Here is a 20,540-nt window from a genome sequence, read left to right on the forward strand (position 1 = left end):
AAAACGAAGAGAAGAAGAAGAATCACTAAGCACAATGTGATCATAGGTTTTATTGGAACAGCAGCTTGTGTTGTGGTGTTCAAGACCTTTTAAATGTTGGGTATGAAGAAAAATTCGTATTAGATTAAGATCATTTTAAACAGATTTCTCTCTCGATGAAACACCTCTCACTAATCTGACTTCACGTTAACGGCCGTCATTGTTACGTTTTTTTTACTGACTGATCAAACACTTTAAATCACCTCTCTCAATAAACTGGTACACATCACACACTCAAGTTTTGATTGCTTTTGTTCTTATCTTTATAAAATAAGTTACTCTGGTGGTCTGTAATTTATTGTGGTGTACCACAGGGTTCAATCCTAGGTCCTCTGACTTTTTATTTACAGACTGCCTTTGGATCTGTTACCCAGGAGGAAGTATAACTGAGAGAAGTGAAATACAGATCTAAGAGGAGACTGAGAGATTCAGGGAGGAGCTAAGATGTTCCTGAACTATAGAAGAGAGAGGAACTTCCATATTCACCAGAGTTCAACACAGACCATCATCATCACCTTCATTCAACATGCTGTCATTAGACTATTATTTACATTCCCTACTGTTAGTTTCCATTCTAAGAGGTACGTAACATTCTGCATGAAAACGTTAACTTCTAATGTTGATCAAATGTGATCTATTAACTGAGTCTTTTGAATTACTCCTCTCTTCAGGGGTCAGCTGTGAAGATCTCACTGCATTACAGAAAGAAGAGTTCAGTCCAGAAGGCAGCTCTGTTACTCTGTCCTACAGATACTCCAAAGAAGCAACTGGTGGTGATGAGTTTTACTGGTATCGACAATATCCAGGAAAACCACCAGAGTTCATCATCTATCATTTAGGAACTGGAAACATTATAAATAATCTGATCCCTGGACTGAATATTACAGTGGAGTCAAACCAAATCAATCTGAGCATCTCCTCTGCTGCAGTGACAGACTCTGCTGTGTTCTACTGTGCTGTGAGGCCCACAGTGACAGGAAACACCAACACTCTGTACACAAACACCAGCTGACACACTGACAAGCTGCTGGAAGCCTTTTCTCCACACTGTTGTACTGAGCTGTTCACCTCCACTAGAGGGCCACATTATCAAGTAGGCGGTGCACGTCTTCTGCACTGTGTTCAACCATCCAGTCAATAAGAAGTGCTGCTGTGAAGAGAACCATCCTCACACTGAATGCTGAACATCAGCTACTTCCTGCTGCTGATTTAAACCTTGTTGTAGAGATGGAACATTGGCTGTGGATTATTCTTGCTGCTCTCTCCTTTGGTAAGATAGAAACTACAACATGTTTCTAGGTAACTGTTTAAAGCTACTGATTGTTCTCCTTTAATCCATCATCTTTATTGATTCATCTCTTCCTCTGCATGGTCTCTTCTTCCCCAGAGTGTAAAGGACAAGACACAGTGACCCAGCCAGCAGGAGATGTCAGCGCTACTGAAGGAGACACAGTTACACTTGACTGCACATTTCATATCAGTGGCACATATCCCTATCTGTTCTGGTACAAACAAGAAGTCAATGGTTACCCAAAGTACATGCTGAAGCGTTTCTCAGGAGGTCGAGATAAAGCTGCAGAGTTCAAGGAAGACAGATTTGAGGCTACACTCAACAAGACATCAGTTCCTCTGCAGATCTCCTCTGCTGCAGTGACAGACTCTGCTGTGTACTACTGTGCTCTGAGGCCCACAGTGACAGGAAACACCACAACTCTGTACACAAACCTCTGGAGCAAAGACAACACAATACTGCACAGCATCCACCAGAGATTCTCTCTGAAAAACTCCAACAGTATATTACAAAACAGTGTAGACTCTTTGTGACGGTGATACACAAATAAGTGCTTGAGGTAAACATACTGAGGGAAAGGGTTTTTTCATACGACATGTACTCTGATGATAATGACATTTTGTAAAACTTTACTTTCATTCTTAACAATACCTCATCATAACCGAATCTTAAAAATGTGGGAGGGAGTTAAACATCAATAGTTTGTGATCATACAGTAATGTAATTTACCTGCTTGATAATTTGAATTATACTGTGTGTAAATATCACTATTATACAAACACATGTACTGCCTTTGATTCACATCTGCAGGTTCAAATGTTTAACTCTTTTATCACAGGTTGAAATCAGTGGCGGCCGGTCCATAGGGGCGCTAGGGGCGCCGCCCCACCTCTTCCCATATTGAAAAAAAAAAATAATAATAATAATTTAAATTTAAATTTAAAAAAAGAAATATGTTTAAAAAAATATATATGTTTTTATTTTTATTTTTAATGAACAAGGTAAATATTATATAATTGGTATCAGTAAAATGTATAATCTACAATAAAATCTCGTTTAAAATTGTGTTACGATGTCTAAAGTTACTGATAAGTCACATGTTTCCTGCCTGGCCTTGCCCATGCACCTTCTCTCGTCTGGGCGCTAAGAGAGGAGCCTTCAACCAGTGCAGCAGCAGCCACCAGCAGCTGACTGTTGCTATCTGTAACGTGTAAACTATGCCGCGAAAATATAATTTCAGCCAATCAGCGTCGTCAAAGATGACGGTCACCGGGCGCCAATGTCAGCGCCCAGTGCAGTCTGTGAGTAGTTTGGACAGTGACTCGTATCCGGTTGACGCAGTAGTTGATGAGGATGGCATCGTGTGCAGGTGGAGTCTCCGGACCTCGGTCCCCGGCTAATTCTGTTCAAGAGCTAATCTCCAATCCTTTCGAAAGGAGAAGTTTGGCAGATAAATTGTTGCTTAAAGACCTTGCACCGGACCAACCCGATTTGAATATATCGCAGCAATCTCGTGAAAAAGACAAAATTTATACACGAGGCTTCACAAGTAGCTGGTACACAAGAAAGGCTTGGCTAGCTGGATGCAAACAGGTAAATGCTGTCTTTTGTTTCCCATGCTTGGATATCACTTTATATGTAGAGAGGAGGTTTCCCATGGTTGTTAGAAGTTTATTAATAAGTGGGCATTTATCACAGAAGTGATTGTTCTGTCTCCACGTTTGTTGCATTGTCTGTGATGTATTTTCCAACGGTTATAGCTCCTGTTCTGTCCCAGCAACACTACACGGTTTGCAGCTCCACCACATTTTTGGTTTATCTTCGGTGTCGCTTAAAATCTGCTTCCCATCGGACTAAAACCTCCACGTAATCTGAAGACAGATACTTGAAGTTATTTAAACCTTTTGCAAACTTTATGTTCTTTCTTGCTCTAGCCTTGCCAGTTACATTGTACATAACACATATATTATCATTATGCTAACTGGTTGTTCGTGTTAGACGATGTAGCTTTTTCATTTCTGAGTTATTGCTATATGTAAATAAGCCTGTTTGTAAATAATCCTGAGAGAAACAAAGAAAAAACACAATTTATGACATTTTGTGCTGTGGTTATTTTTTTTAAATTGCATTTATTCACAGTTCAGTTTGAAATGCTGTAGTGACTTGTATTGAACCACTTAAATATTTATAATTAATGCTACTGAAAAGATGCTATTAATTTTATATCTCACATGCAGTTCACTGTAAAGCTACTTGGTGAAGGTGTTGGTTCATAAAACATGAACAGTTTTAAGAAAGAAAAAAACAGACCAGTTCTGAGAACACAAATTCCTGGTAAAGTAGTAGATGTTCAGGTTGATAAATAATATTTTCCACACTGAAGATTATGGAGGTATTGATCAGTCTTCTCATATTTTTAAGCCTCGATTTCTCCTTTCCCCCCCCCTCTAACATCACCAGAAGTCATCATTTAAGGGGTCATTTCTCGAAAAAAATTTCGGGGGGGAAACCCCCCGGACCCCCCGGGTAGGTCACTTACGGTACGTCAAGAGCCCCACCAAAAAAAAAGACCACCGGCCGCCACTGGTTGAAATAAAAGTAAGTAGTCTCCATTAGTGATGGGAATTCCGGCTATTTTTAGTGAGCCGGATCATTTGGCTCGGCTCACCAAGAAGAGCCGGCTCTTTCGGCTCCCAAACGGCTCTTCAGTATTCAATACATTATTGAAAAATGTTATTTTTAATATAAATGATTTGCTGTGGCCAATTGCATTTACAGACCCTTGTAACTCTCTGATACAACCCAATGAATGCACTGACTTGCTTGTAGAAGCACGCTACACAAAGCAGATAGCAACACCTGTAACAACGTAAGCATAGACATTTAAAAAAAGGACAGCTACTGTATCGACATTTAAAAATTGTATTTAAAGAAAAAGCCCTAACAAAACAGCAGGGCTCTATTTCACTATTAAATAAAGAAAAAAAGACAGCAGACAGCTGAACTCAAATCTTTGCTGAGCCTAAAGATAATCATAAATAAATAACATAGTGAAAATAAATATATTGCAATGCTCAAAACAGCAACATCCAACCGTCTCTAATCCTTGGATATTACATGTCACTGCATGCATGCATTCACGGAGCACCCGTAACGCAGAGATCATCATATAATTCTGTCTTGTATTACTTAACGGGAAAAAAACGAAAAAAAACTTCTCGTTCGCGGGCACGAGCCGGCTCCCGTCGTTCACTTAAACGAGACGGCTCTTGGAGACCCATCTGTTTACTAAGGCCTTTGGCCCCTAAATCTATCTGTTGTTTTGTCTGTCTGACTGGTTGTCTGACAGCCTTTTGTTTTGTTATGTTTGTTTCTGCCCTATTCTTCTTTGTTAAGCGACCTTGGGTCCCATGAAAGGCGCTATATAAATCCAAGCTATTATTATTATTATTATTATTAACTCTGTACAAAAACCTTTGGAGCAAAGACAACACAATACTGCACAACATCCACCAGAGGGAGTCTCTCTCTGTTCAAACTCAATAGTTTGTGATGATACAGTAATGTAATTTACCTGCTTGATCATTTGAAATGTATGAACTATTGTTCACTACCATACAAATACATGTACTGCCTTGGAGTCACATCCACAGGTTCAAATGTTTAACTCAATCAGTGAATCTGGCCTTTTTCTCACAGGTTTAAATATAATGTAGTCTCCACGGACTAAAAATAAGTGTTTCTGTTTGTCTGTCAGTCTTTGATTTCATATGGTGTACCACAGGGTTCAATCCAAGGTCCTCTGACTTTTTATTTACAGACTGCCTTTGGATCTGTTACCCAGGAGGAAGTGTAACTGAGAGAAGTGAAATACAGATCTAAGAGGAGACAGAGAGATTCAGGGAGGAGCTAAGATGTTCCTGAACTATAGAAGAGAGAGGAACTTCCATATTCACCAGAGTTCAACACAGACCATCATCATCACCTTCATTCAACATGCTGTCCCTGCAGAACTCAGCTTTTTCTCTGATATTTTTTGCAATCTTATCCGGTTAGTTACACTCTGGATAAAACATCAGTGTCATTGCTTTCTGAGTGTGGTTCTGCTAAAAGGACTTTTATAACATTGAATAACAGAGTTATTCTTTCCCTTAGGCGTCAGCTGTGAAGATGTGACTCCAGTCAAAACAGAAGAGTTCAGTTCAGAAGGCAGCTCTGTTACTCTGTCCTACAAAGCTGGATCTAATGCTAATTATTACTTCTGGTATCGACAATATCCTGGAAAACCACCAGAGTTCCTCATCTCACACTCTGTTTCAGGCAGTGTAACTAAGCCAATCCCTGGACTGAATATTACAGTGGAGTCAAACCGAATCAATATGATCATCTCCTCTGCTGCAGTGACAGACTCTGCTGTGTACTACTGTGCTCTGCAGCCCACAGTGACAGGAAACACCAACAGTCTGTACAAAAACCTTTGGAGCAAAGACAACACAGTACTGCACAACATCCACCAGAGGGAGCCTCTCTCTGTCAGACTTTAGGGAAACAACACAAGATATTCTCAAACAGTTCTACCACCAGCAGATAGGCATCTTTTATTTGATGCTTCAACACCACATTACTTTAATTTATCTCTCACATTTATCCTAATAATGTTCAATTAGTGCATTCCACCATGTGCCAGACTCCTGCTGGACCTTCACCAACACGTCTCCTTTTTCATATTTATTCCCACACGCCCTGAAAACTGCAGTCATCAAACCACTCTTAAAGACAAATCTAGGGGCTTCATTGATGAACATTTATAGGCCGGTTAAAATAATTGAAAAAGTTCAACAGCTAAAAAGCTGTTTTGGAACTAAATAACTGTTTTGTTGTGTTCCAGTCACACAGTACTGAGACTGCTCTAATTAACTTCTTTAACCTGTTAAGCACCAAGCCTGTTTTTCATGTTTCAGGCTCGAAAATGACATGCCCAAAACAAATGACTACAACCTAACTTCTAAAAGGGTTATATGAATAATTTCTTTTATCAAAGCAAGGTTACATCTGTGAGTTGGATGTAGAAGTGTCAGAATCAATATAAATGTTTTTTATTTTAAAGAAAATTCAGATTTTACATCGTAAAAAACTGTAAATTATAGTGTCCGTCCAAAAATTATTTTTTACTTATAGTGAAAACTACCCTTGGATGATGGGTTAGTAGACTAAAAGCTTTAGGAATCCAAAGTACAACATATAATAAGTACCCTGTATCAAGATTGATGCAAAACAAGTGACATTTGACCTTTGAAGAGAGGTTTAGCCAAAACCACCCCACCTCTGATGTGATTTGGGTGAAAATGTTTTTTTTTCCATATCTCTGGCCCCCCTTGCTCGATTTTGATGGTTGACACCTCTTTCTGACCGTTAGAGCCAATAGAATCGAAGGGGGAGGCCCACATACACACTCATTGTAAAGAGAAAAAGTGGGGGCTGCGCGCATGTAATTTAGCATCAGAGTGGACCGATCTCTAGCTCTGGAATTTGGAAACTAAAAAGCAGTTTTATTGCTTATGGATTATCAGAAATCATTTCAAAGAGGGCACAGACACATTGGATTAACCTATGGATTAACTGCAGCATCGTTTTTTTATCGTTTTAATGCCATTGAAGACCAGTTTTGACCAAGGTAAGCCATGTTAGCGTTTCTAGCTACTTAGCTCCACATGTTATGATGTACGCTTTCGTTTATAGCGTCGCAAATGTTTATCACTGAGTGTTGAGGTTTTTTACACAGATTCAGTGTCTCCAGGACACCAAAAACGAGTGGTTGGCTGTGCATCTAGAATAAGTAATAAGGGAGTTATTGTGAGTTTAAGTGCCGTTTTAGGTTAAAAATGTTCGCTCGTGGCTAATTCAGAGGCTCAGTGCGAGCATTGTGGTTTTGTTTTGGATTTTTTTTAAAAAAAGATCAGTTAGCTGAGTTTCTTCCCGTTACATGGATATAAAACATTCATAGTTTTATTAAATATTAAGATTCCTTAGACGTTGTTTCCTGCAAATGACGTGTTTATCCGCCCGGTACCGGGGGGGCCGTGCGTAACAGGTTAATGACATCTACTTAAACACGGACAGTGGCAGAATCTCACTGTCAGTATTATTAGATCTCAGCGCTGCATTTTAAACTGTTGACCACAACATATTACTAGACCAACTGGAAAACTGGGTGGGACTCTGGCACTGTTTGTATTGGTCTGAATCCTACTTATAGTTAACTACACAGCTGAGTTGACGAATATGACCTGTGGGGTTCCTCAAGGCTCCATCCTGGGGACTCTTCCCTTTTACATCTACATGCTTCCAATAGCTTAGTTTATGGATAACAATTAAATAAGTTACCATAGCTATGCAGACAACACACACGTGATAACATGAAGAAAATCCAGGAAAACCACCAGAGTTCATCTTCTCTCATTTAGGAACTGGAGCCATTATGTTGAATCCAGTTTCTGGACTGTCTGCTGAAGTGAGTGAGGATAAAACCCAGATCTATCTGAGCATCTCCTCTGCTGCAGTGACAGACTCTGCTGTGTACTACTGTGCTGTGAAGCCCACAGTGACAGGAAACACCACAACTCTGTACAAAAACCTTTGGAGCAAAGACAACACAATACTGCACAGCATCCACCTGAGGGAGTCTCTCTCTGTTAAACATCAATAGTTTGTGATGATACAGTAATGTAGTTTACATGCTTGATCATTTGAAATCTATTAACAATTGTGCACTACCATACAAACACATGTACTGCCTTTGAGTCACATCCACAGGTTAAAATGTGTAACTCAATCAGTTAATCTGACCTGTTATCATAGATTAAACGTAATATGTAGTCTCCATAAATTTAAAATAAGTGTTTCTGTTTTTCTGTCAGTCTGTGATTTCATGTGGTGTACCACAGGGTTCAATCCTAGGTCCTCTCACCTTGTCATTTGATTCAATGTATCTCTAAGCACAATGTGATTATAGGTTATATTGGAACAGCAGCTTGTGTTGTGGTGTTCAAGACCTTTTAAATGTCGGATCTGAAGAAATATTTTTAATAGATTAAGATAATTTTAAACAGATTTCTCTCTCGATGAAGCACCTCTCACTAATCTGACTTCACGTTAACGCCCGTCATTGTTATTATTACGTTTTTATTTACTGACTGATCAAACACTTTAAATCACCTCTCTCAATAAACTGGTACACATCACACACTCAAGTTTTGATTGCTTTTGTTCTTATCTTTATAAAATACGTTACTCTGTTGGTCTGATATTTCTTGTGGTGTACCACAGGGATAAATCCTAGGTCCTCTGACTTTTTATTTACAGACTGCCTTTGGATCTGTTACCCAGGAGGAAGTGTAACTGAGAGAAGTGAAATACAGATCTAAGAGGAGACAGAGAGATTCAGGGAGGAGCTAAGATGTTCCTGAACTATAGAAGAGAGAGGAACTTCCATATTCACCAGAGTTCAACACAGACCATCATCATCACCTTCATTCAACATGCTGTCCCTGCAGAACTCAGCATTTTGTCTGATATTTTTTGCAATCTTATCCGGTTAGTTACACTCTGGATAAAACATCAGTGTCATTGCTTTCTGAGTGTGGTTCTGCTAAAAGGACTTTTATAACATTGAATAACAGAGTTATTCTTTCCCTTAGGCGTCACCTGTGAAGATCTGACTCCAGTCAAAACAGAAGAGTTCAGTTCAGAAGGCAGCACTGTTACTCTGTCCTACAAAGCTGGATCTAATGCTAATTATTACTTCTGGTATCGACAATATCCTGGAAAACCACCAGAGTTCCTCATCTCACACTCTCCTTCTGGCCAAGTAGGAACTAACCCAATCCCTGGACTGAATATTACAGTGACGAAAAAGCAAATGGAGTCAAACCGAATCAATATGATCATCTCCTCTGCTGCAGTGACAGACTCTGCTGTGTACTACTGTGCTCTGAGGCCCACAGTGACAGGAAACACCAACACTGTACAAAAACCTTTGGAGCAAAGACAACACAGTACTGCACAACATCCACCAGAGGGAGTCTCTCTCTGTTAAACTTTAGGGAAACAACACAAGATATTCTCAAACAGTTCTACCACCAGCAGATAGGCATCTTTTATTTGATGCTTCAACACCACGCTACTTTAATTTATCTCTCACATTTATCCTAATAATGTTCAATTAGTGCATTCCACCATGTGCCAGACTCCTGATGGACCTTCACCAACACGTCTCCTTTTTCATATTTATTCCCACAGGCCCTGAAAACTGCAGTCATCAAACAACTCTTAAAGACAAACCTAGGGGCTTCATTGATGAACATTTATAGGCCGGTTAAAATAATTGAAAAAGTTCAACAGCTAAAAAGCTGTTTTGGAACTAAATAACTCTTTTGTTGTGTTCCAGTCACACAGCACTGAGACTGCTCTAATTAACTTCTTTAATGACATCTACTTAAACACGGACAGTGGCAGAATCTCACTGTCAGTATTATTAGATCTCAGCGCTGCATTTTAAACTGTTGACCACAACATATTACTAGACCGACTGGAAAACTGGGTGGGACTCTCCTGCACTGTTTGTATTGGTCTGAATCCTACTTATAGGTAACTAAACAACTGAGTTGACGAATATGACCTGTGGGGTTCCTCAAGGCTCCATCCTGGGGACTCTTCCCTTTTACATCTACATGCTTCCACTAGCTTAGTTTATGGATAACAATGAAATAAGTTACCATAGCTATGCAGACGACACACACGTGATAACATGAAGAAAACAAAACAGAGAGAAGTGAAATACAGATCTAAGAGGAGACAGAGAGATTCAGGGAGGAGCTAAGATGTTCCTGAACTATAGAAGAGAGAGGAACTTCCATATTCCGGCAGTGGCTCAGTCAGTAGGGGCTTGGACTGGGAGCCGTAGGGTTGCTGGTTCAAGTCCCCGACCAGACCTAAATATGGAGTGTGGACTTCTACTTGGAGAGGTCCCAGTTCACCTCCTGCCCTGCCATGGTGCCCTTGAGCAAGGCACCGAACACCCCCCTTCCCCCCCACTCCCATTGCTCCCCGGGCGCTGTACAATAGCTGCCCACTGCTCCTAGTACTAGACTCCTTGTACTAGGATGGGTTAAAAGCAGAGGCCAAATTTCACTGTGTGTGCTGTGTGCTCTGCATGTGTGACCATTAAAGAGGGTTTCATCCCTCCCTATTCTATTCTAGTTCAACACAGACCATCATCATCACCTTCATTCAACATGCTCTCCCTGCAGAACTCAGCTTTTTCTCTGATATGTTTTGCAATCTTATCAGGTTTGTTGCACTCTTGCTTTCTGAGTGTGGTTTTGCTAAAATAACTTTTATAGCATGAAATAACAGAGTTAATCTTTCCCTCAGGCGTCAGCTGTGAAGATCTGACTCCAGTCAAAACAGAAGAGTTCAGTCCAGAAGGCAGCACTGTTACTCTGTCCTACAGATACTCCAAACAAGCAGCCGGTGGTGATTATTTCTTCTGGTATCGACAATATCCAGGAGAACCACCAGAGTTCCTCCTGTCTATCTCAGGGGTTCATTTCACAAAAAAAGCAGACGGTTGTAACGTGGCACATTTACAATGATGGCTCATTTGCTTGAATGATCAATTGTTCATTCAAGCATACAGTTGTATTGTTGATTGGTGTGCATTGTCCCTGTAAAAATAAACAGAATAAAATACTGTACAGTAGGCCTAAAGTGTGTGTGTGTGTTTACAGTATGCCAAATGTCAGAAAGAGGAAGACAGACAGGGGAGTGCCACTTGCTCTGCTGCAGAGGGCCTCAAATGAAGTTGAGAAGGGCAAATCATTCAGGGAAGTGGCAAAGTGATGATACAGTAATGTAGTTTACATGCTTGATCATTTGAAATCTATTAACAATTGTGCACTACCATACAAACACATGTACTGCCTTTGATTCACATCCACAGGTTAAAATGTGTAACTCAATCAGTTAATCTGACCTGTTATCACAGATTAAACGTAAAATGTAGTCTCCATGAATTTAAAATAAGTGTTTCTGTTTTTCTGTCAGTCTGTGATTTCATGTGGTGTACCACAGGGTTCAATCCTAGGTCCTTTCACTTTGTCATTGGATTCAGTTTATCTCCAAGCCCAATTTGATGAAAGGTTCTATTGGAACAGCAGCTTGTGTTGTGGTGTTCAAGACCTTTTAAATGTCGGATCTGAAGAAATATTTTTAATAGATTAAGATCATTTTAAACAGATTTCTCTCTAGATGAAACACCTCTCACTAATCTGACTTCACGTTAACGCCCGTCATTGTTATTATTACGTTTTTTTTTACTGACTGATCAAACACTTGAAATCACCTCTCTCAATAAACTGGTACACATCACACACTCAAGTTTTGATTGCTTTTGTTCTTATCTTTATAAAATACGTTACTCTGTTGGTCTGATATTTCTTGTGGTGTACCACAGGGATAAATCATAGGTCCTCTGACTTTTTATTTACAGACTGCCTTTGGATCTGTTACCCAGGAGGAAGTGTAACTGAGAGAAGTGAAATACAGATCTAAGAGGAGACAGAGAGATTCAGGGAGGAGCTAAGATGTTCCTGAACTATAGAAGAGAGAGGAACTTCCATATTCACCAGAGTTCAACACAGACCATCATCATCATCACCTTCATTCAACATGCTGTCATTAGACTATTATTTACATTCCCTACTGTTAGTTTCCATTCTAAGAGGTACGTAACATTCTGCATGAAAACGTTAACTTCTAATGTTGATCAAATGTGATCTATTAACTGAGTCTTTTGAATTACTCCTCTCTTCAGGGGTCAGCTGTGAAGATCTCACTGCATTACAGAAAGAAGAGTTCAGTCCAGAAGGCAGCTCTGTTACTCTGTCCTACAGATACTCCAAGGTTGCTGAATTGGATGATTATTTCTTCTGGTATCGACAATATCCAGGAAAACCACCAGAGTTCATCATCTCTCATTTAGGAACTGGAGGAATACTTAAAGATCCAATCCCTGGACTGAATATTACAGTGGAGTCAAACCAAATCAATCTGAGCATCTCCTCTGCTGCAGTGACAGACTCTGCTGTGTTCTACTGTGCTGTGAGGCCCACAGTGACAGGAAACACCAACACTCTGTACACAAACACCAGCTGACACACTGACAAGCTGCTGGAAGCCTTTTCTCCACACTGTTGTACTGAGCTGTTCACCTCCACTAGAGGGCCACATTATCAAGTAGGCGGTGCACGTCTTCTGCACTGTGTTCAACCATCCAGTCAATAAGAAGTGCTGCTGTGAAGAGAACCATCCTCACACTGAATGCTGAACATCAGCTACTTCCTGCTGCTGATTTAAACCTTGTTGTAGAGATGGAACATTGGCTGTGGATTATTCTTGCTGCTCTCTCCTATGGTAAGATAGAAACTGCAACATGTTTCTAGGTAACTGTTTAAAGCTACTGATTGTTCTCCTTTAATCCATCATCTTTATTGATTCATCTCTTCCTCTGCATGGTCTCTTCTTCCCCAGAGTGTAAAGGACAAGACACAGTGACCCAGCCAGCAGGAGATGTCAGCGCTACTGAAGGAGACACAGTTACACTTGGCTGCACATTTCAGACATCTAAGACAGCCTATCTGTTCTGGTACAAACAAGAAGTCAATGGTTACCCAAAGTACATGTTGATGCGTTACTTAAGAACTGGAGATAATGCTGCAGAGTTCAAGAAAGACAGATTTGATGCTACACTCAACAAGACATCAGTTCCTCTGCAGATCTCCTCTGCTGCAGTGACAGACTCTGCTGTGTACTACTGTGCTCTGAAGCCCACAGTGACAGGAAACACCACAACTCTGTACAAAAACCTTTGGAGCAAAGACAACACAATACTGCACAGCATCCACCAGAGGGAGTCTCTCTCTGTTAAACATCAACAGTTTGTGATGATACAGTAATGTCATTTACCTGCTTGATATTTTGAATTCTATGTACAATTGTGCACTAACATACAAACACATGTACTGCCTTTGATTCACATCAACAGGTTCAAATGTTTAACTCAATCAGGCAATCTGACCTGTTATCAAAGATTAAAGATATAATGTAGTCTCCATGAATTTAAAATAAGTTTTTCAGTTTTTCTGTCAGTCTGTGATTTCATGTGGTGTACCACAGGGTTCAATCCTAGGTCCTCTCACTTTGTTATTGGATTAAGTTTAACTCTGAGCACAATGTGATTATAGGTTCTATTGGAACAGCAGCTTGTGTTGTGGTTGTTCAAGACCTTTTAAATGTTGGGTACAATTCTTATTAGATTAAGATGATTTAAAACACATTTCTCTCTAGATGAAACACCTCTCACTAATCTGACTTCACGTTAACGCCCGTCATTGTTACGTTTTTTTACTGACTGATCAAACACTTTAAATCACCTCTCTCAATAAACTGGTACACATCACAGACTCAAGTTTTGATTGCTTTTGTTCTTATCTTTAAAAAATAAGTTACTCTGGTGGTCTGTAATTTAACGTGGTGTACCACAGGGTTCAATCCTAGGTCCTCTGACTTTTTATTTACAGACTGCCTTTGGATCTGTTACCCAGGAGGAAGTGTAACTGAGAGAAGTGAAATACAGATCTAAGAGGAGACAGAGAGATTCAGGGAGGAGCTAAGATGTTCCTGAACTATAGAAGAGAGAGGAACTTCCATATTCACCAGAGTTCAACACAGACCATCATCATCCCCTTCATTCAACATGCTGTCATTACATCATTGTGTCATTTTTTTCTTTTTAGTTTCAGTCTTAAGAGGTACGTAACATTCTACATGAAAACGTTGACTTCTAATGTTGATAAAATGTGATCTATTAACTGAATCTTTTGAATTACTCCTCTCTTCAGGGGTCAGCTGTGAAAATCTCACTGCATTACAGGAAGAAGAGTTCAGACCAGAAGGCAGCTCTGTTACTCTGTCCTACAGATAATCCAAAATTATAGGAGCTACTGATTATTTCTTCTGGTATCGACAATATCCAGGAAAACCACCAGAGTTCCTCATCCTTCAGTGGGGAACAAAACCTGCATCAAACTCTCGACTGTCCGTTAAACCGAGTGAGGATAAAACCCAGATCTATCTGAGCATCTCCTCTGCTGCAGTGACAGACTCTGCTGTGTACTACTGTGCTGTGCAGCCCACAGTGACAGGAAACACCACAACGCTGTACAAAAACCTCTGCAGCTTCTCCCTGAACATTCACACACTTCAGATCCCGCCTTTTTCTGAACAACATCGCCATCAAGTGGACACCTCGAACAACTTCTCCTCTCAAAGTGACACACATCCAACCTCTGAGGGAGACTTCAAAGATGAAGAGCAGTCTGTCTGGCCTGTCCGTCCACCGGCTCCTGAAAGTGGATGAACTTGTTAAACTGGTCCTGACTAACATACGATTCACTGCAGTGTGAGAGGGAAAAGTTCATGGTGAAGAACTAGCATTAGATTATTGCAGTGGTGTAATGTGACTAAGTACATTTACTCACACTGTACGGAAGTAAAACATTGAGGTAATTGTACTTTTTTACTAATTTATACTTTTACTTCATTACATTATGTAGGCAAGTGTTGTACTTTGTACTTCACTACGTGTATTTTACAGATTGACTGACATAGCAGATTTAGGATATTAATACACAATATAAATCGACACACATTATAGTATAGACGAAGCTACCCAGTTCTGTATAAAGTCATTCAAATAAACCCCACCTTTACCCCCATCAATAATTTTAACAACCAAAAATACCTGGTGGATAAAATGGCCACTTTGCACAACGCATACTTTTACTTTTGGTACGTAAAGTATTGTTTTTATGCTAATACTTTTTGACTCTTATTGAGGTTACATTTGAATGCAAATAATGAGAGTACTTCTTCCCCCTCTGGATTGCTGACTCATTATATTCTTTGCTCCGCAGCTTCTTCCTGACGGACACCAGTTCCTCCTCTTCAAAGTCTCCAGTCCATTAGCCTGTTAAGCCCTGAGCCTGTTTTTCAGGTCTCAGGCTCGAAAATGACATTCCCAGAACAAATGACCATATCTTCCCTTCTAAAAGGGTTAAATTAATAATCTTTTTTTCTCAAAGTAATGATAAACCTGTGAGTTGGATGTAGAAAAGTCAGAACAATATAGATGTCTTTTATTTTAAAGAAAATTCAGATTTTACATAGTAAAAAACTGTAAATTATAGTGTCCGTCCAAATATTATTTTTTACTTATAGTGAAAACTACCCTTGGATGATGGGTTAGTAGACTAAAAGCTTTAGGAATCCAAAGTACAACATATAATAAGTACCCTGTATCAAGATTGATGCAAAACAAGTGACATTTGACCTTTTTAGAGAGGTTTAGCCAAACAAACTCCACCTCTGAGGTGATTTGGGTGGAAATGTTTTTTTTTCCATATCTCTGGCCCCCCTTGCTCGATTTTGATGGTTGACACCTCTTTCTGACCGTTAGAGCCAATTTAATCTAAGGGGGATTCCCCCAGACACACACGTTGTAAAACGAAAAGGTGGGGGCTTCGCTCATGTAATTTTCCATCAGAGTGAACCTATCTCTAGCTTTGACATCTGGAAACGGAAAAGCAGTTTTAATGTTTATGGATTATCATAAATCATTTCAAAGGGACACAGACACATTGGATTAACCTATGGATTAACTTCAGCAGCGTTTTTATCGTTTTAATGCCATTGAAGACCACTTTTGAGCAGACTACAGAGACAAGGTAACCATGTTAGCATTATTAGCTACCTAGCGCCACATGTTTTGATGTCTGTTTTTGTTTATAACGTCGCGATTTAATATAATTGAGTGATAATGAGGGTACCCTTCGATTCTGTGTCACCTCACGATGTGAATCGATGTCATGGATGTGCAGAAAAGATAAATAATAAGGTTTTGTGAGTGATTTTCGGTGCAGTAATCTGTTAGCATTTTTCGCTCGTTGCTAATTCAGAGGCTCAGCGTTAGCATTGTGGGTTTTATTTTGAAAAAAAAAATAAGAACGATCAGTAAGATGAGTTTCTTCCCGTTACATGGATATAAAACATTCATAGTTTATTAAATGAACATGCCCTCAGACACTGTTTCCTGCAAGATGTTGCGGGAGGGCCTCGGTACCGGGGTCTCTCGGGCTTAACAGGTTAATGGCGCCTGAAGTTGGAAGAAAAACTCTAGCTCTGAGCCTGATGACAAAATCTAACGAAACCACAAAAGCTCTCTGAGATGGGAAACAAGCTTGTGTTGTAACATGTCTGCAGCCCACAGTGACAGGAAACACCAAACCGCTGTACAGAAACCTCTGGAGCAGAGACAACACAATACTGATCAACATTAAACACAAAAGACAAAACAAACGGATGGATTCACGTTGTATTTAACTGAAGACGTTTCAATAATCTCTACGTACTGGTTTACTTCACAGACTTGGGTTTGTGTTAGTGCTTTTGTTCTTATCTTTATAAAATATGTTTCTCTGTTGTTCTCTCTTGGTCTGTGATTAATTAAGGTGTACCACAGGGTTCAATCCTAGGTCCTCTCAGTTTATATTTACATGCTGCTTTATCTGAGGAATTGTCTTTGTTTTGCAGACAATACGTGAAGAGTCTGATATAATTCAGTCAACGTAGCAGCTGGATTTTCTTTTGTAAATTTAGGAATTAGTTTAAAGAAATTAAGTGATAAGAGATCACCAAACTATAACAATGATCACCTGCAGCTGATACAACATGCTGCTACCAGTCTGTTACCCAGGAGGAAGTGTAACTGAGAGAAGTGAAATATAGATCTAAGAGGAGACAGAGAGATTCAGGGAGGAGCTAAGATGTTCCTGAACTATAGATGAGAGAGGAACTTCCATATTCACCAGAGTTCAACACAGACCATCATCATCACCTTCATTCAACATGCTGTCCCTGCAGAACTCAGCTTTTTCTCTGATGTTGTTTGCAATCTTATCCGGTTAGTAGATGGATACAAAATCAGTGTCAACGCTTTCTGAGTGTGGTTCTGCTAAAAGGACTTTTATAACATTAAATAACAGAGTTAATCTTTCCCTTAGGCGTCACCTGTGAAGATCTGACTCCAGTCAAAACAGAAGAGTTCAGTTCAGAAGGCAGCACTGTTACTCTGTCCTACAAAGCTGGATCTAATGCTAATTATTACTTCTGGTATCGACAATATCCTGGAAAACCACCAGAGTTCCTCATCTCACACTCTGCTTCAGGCCAAGTAGGAACTAACCCAATCCCTGGACTGAATATTACAGTGACGAAAAAGCAAATGGAGTCAAACCGAATCAATATGATCATCTCCTCTGCTGCAGTGACAGACTCTGCTGTGTACTACTGTGCTCTGCAGCCCACAGTGACAGGAAACACCAACACTCTGTACAAAAACCTTTGGAGCAAAGACAACACAGTACTGCACAGCATCCACCAGAGGGAGTCTCTCTCTGTTAGACTTCAGCAGAGTTTATCAGTCCTCTTTATACTCGCTGTAGCTCAGAGTTTCTCAACTTGCAGATATGATGCATCTGATTATCTCAGTGTTGCTGGCTGCTATGAGTCTTGGTATGAACTCTTTGATATCAGTCCAACATTGAGATGATTCTCTAACATGTCCCTGATACTGTTTGTTGCTGTTTTACAGAATGCAGAGCCCAAAGAGACAACGTGCTGCAACCTGAAGCAGAAAAGACTGCTACTAAAGGAGAGGCAGTAACACTTGGCTGTCACTATAACAGCAGTTCATCAAATGACTATCTCTTCTGGTACAAACAGCTCGGAGACAACAGCCCCACATTCATCCTGAGCCGCTTTAAGATCGGCACGGGGAAAACAGAGGACGAGGACAGATTCTCATCCACACTGAATTCAAGCTTAAGATCCGTTCCTCTGAAGATCCAGAAGCTTCAGCTGTCTGACTCTGCTGTGTACTACTGTGCTCTGCAGCCCACAGTGACAGGAAACACCAACACTCTGTACAAAAACCTTTGGAGCAAAGACAACACAATACTGCACAACATCCACCAGAGGGAGTCTCTCTCTGTTAGACTTTAGGGAAACAACACAAGAAACTCTCAAACAATTCAACCCCCAGCAGAGAGCCATCCTTTATTTGATGCTTCAACACCACGCTACTTTAATTTATCTGAAACATTTATCCTAATAACTTTTTATGAGTGCAGTCCACCAGGTGCCAGACTCCTGATGGACCTTCACCAACACTTCTTATTTTTCATATTTATTCCCACTTGCCCTGACATCTGCAGTCTTCAAACCACTCTTAAAGAGCAACCTAGGGCAGGGGTCGGTAACCGTAGGCACGTGGCACGCGGTACCGTAACCAGTGGCACACTAGGAATAAGTAGAATAAGTGTGCAAAATATTTAAATTGTATTTTCGGATCCTGAACGAGACCGCCGCCAGAGCGTGTCTCACCGTTACCTGCAGAAGGAAGACATGCACGCAACGCAGCGCAGAAGGAAACAAAAAATGTAAGAAATCTAGACCGCAACAGAATTAAACAAGCGACTGCCTGTTTTTCCTGGCCATGGACAGGTTCCTTGAACACAACACAAGCGTAACGTGTCATTACGGGGTATAGTGCTGCCGGAACGCGGCTCCGGCAATTCAAAAATTGCAGTACCCATAAGGAGCCCCATGAAAAGATAATCACATTGGTTGCTTAAACATTTTTTTCTTAATGTTCTCAAATAGTTTGGGCCCCTGTCAGTCACGGGCCCTCAGAATCGTCCTAACTTTTCACCCCCTTACGGCGCCCCTGCGTACACATGCCGCAGTTTTTGCGTGGCTGTGTCTTTAGTTGTAAGCCCAGTGGCATCTGTTCATCTGACATATGATCATACAATAATGCCATGGAAAATAATATGCTACATTACAGTTCAACTGTTGATAAACATCAACAGTTAGTGATGATACAGTAATGTTGTTTACCTGCTTGATCATTTGAAATCTGTGAACAATTTTACCATAGAAACACATGTACTGCCTGGATTCAAGTAGTCTCCATGAACTAAAAATAAGTGTCTCTAATTTTCTGTCAGTCTGTGATTTGATGTGGTGTACCACAGGGTTCAATCCAAGGTCCTCTCACTTTGTCATTGGTTTCAGTTTATCTCGAAACTCAATGTGATCGTAGGTTCTATTGGAACAGCAGCTTGTGTTGTGGTGTTCAAGACCTTTTCAATGTTGGGTATGAAGTACAATTCTTATTAGATTAAGATCATTTTAAACAGATTTCTCTCTAGATGAAACACCTCTCACTAATCTGACTTCACGTTAACGCCCGTCATTGTTATCGCCACGTTTTCCTTCTTTACTGACTGATCAAACACTTTAAATCACCTCTCTCAATAAACTGGTACACATCACACACTCAAGTTTTGATTGCTTTTGTTCTTATCTTTATACATTACAATTATCTTTTGGTCTGTGATTAATCGTGGTGTACCACAGGGTTCAATCCTAGGTCCTCTGACTTTTTATTTACAGACTGCCTTTGGATCTGTTACCCAGGAGGAAGTGTAACTGAGAGAAGTGAAATACAGATCTAAGAGGAGACAGAGAGATTCAGGGAGGAGCTAAGATGTTCCTGAACTATAGAAGAGAGAGGAACTTCCATATTCACCAGAGTTCAACACAGACCATCATCATCATCACCTTCATTCAACATGCTGTCATTAGACTATTATTTACATTCCCTACTGTTAGTTTCCATTCTAAGAGGTACGTAACATTCTGCATGAAAACGTTAACTTCTAATGTTGATCAAATGTGATCTATTAACTGAGTCTTTTGAATTACTCCTCTCTTCAGGGGTCAGCTGTGAAGATCTCACTGCATTACAGAAAGAAGAGTTCAGTCCAGAAGGCAGCACTGTTACTCTGTCCTACAGATACTCCAAAGAAGCAACTGGTAATGATTATTTCTTCTGGTATCGACAATATCCAGGAAAACCACCAGAGTTCATCTTCTCTCATTTAGGAACTGGAAACATTATGTTGAATCCAGTTTCTGGACTGTCTGCTGAAGTGAGTGAGGATAAAACCCAGGTCTATCTGAGCATCTC

The 20,540-nt window shown here is 40.2% G+C and overlaps 5 gene segments (V, D, J or C); all 5 read left to right on the top strand.

The window, feature by feature from the left end:
* The first annotated feature begins 484 nt into the window (after positions 1–484).
* On the top strand, positions 485–1,167 carry LOC117496296. The segment is given in 2 exon segments: positions 485–620; positions 711–1,167. Coding segments are annotated over 2 exon segments (396 nt in total).
* Positions 1,061–1,863, top strand: LOC117496343. The segment is given in 2 exon segments: positions 1,061–1,309; positions 1,427–1,863. Coding segments are annotated over 2 exon segments (480 nt in total).
* Positions 1,864–11,880: 10,017 nt separating this feature from the next.
* Positions 11,881–12,547, top strand: LOC117496295. The segment is given in 2 exon segments: positions 11,881–12,113; positions 12,204–12,547. Coding segments are annotated over 2 exon segments (396 nt in total).
* Positions 12,548–12,631: 84 nt separating this feature from the next.
* LOC117496301 lies at positions 12,632–13,227 on the top strand (the record flags this gene model as incomplete). The annotated part of the segment is given in 2 exon segments: positions 12,632–12,802; positions 12,920–13,227. Coding segments are annotated over 2 exon segments (351 nt in total), but the record flags the coding sequence as incomplete, so codon positions are not given.
* A 4,695-nt stretch (positions 13,228–17,922) lies between these two features.
* LOC117496344 lies at positions 17,923–20,300 on the top strand. The segment is given in 3 exon segments: positions 17,923–18,019; positions 18,099–18,399; positions 20,288–20,300. Coding segments are annotated over 3 exon segments (360 nt in total).
* Positions 20,301–20,540: the final 240 nt, after the last annotated feature.

Source organism: Trematomus bernacchii, unplaced genomic scaffold, assembly GCF_902827165.1.
Source record: "Trematomus bernacchii unplaced genomic scaffold, fTreBer1.1, whole genome shotgun sequence".
Lineage (NCBI taxonomy): Eukaryota > Metazoa > Chordata > Actinopteri > Perciformes > Nototheniidae > Trematomus > Trematomus bernacchii.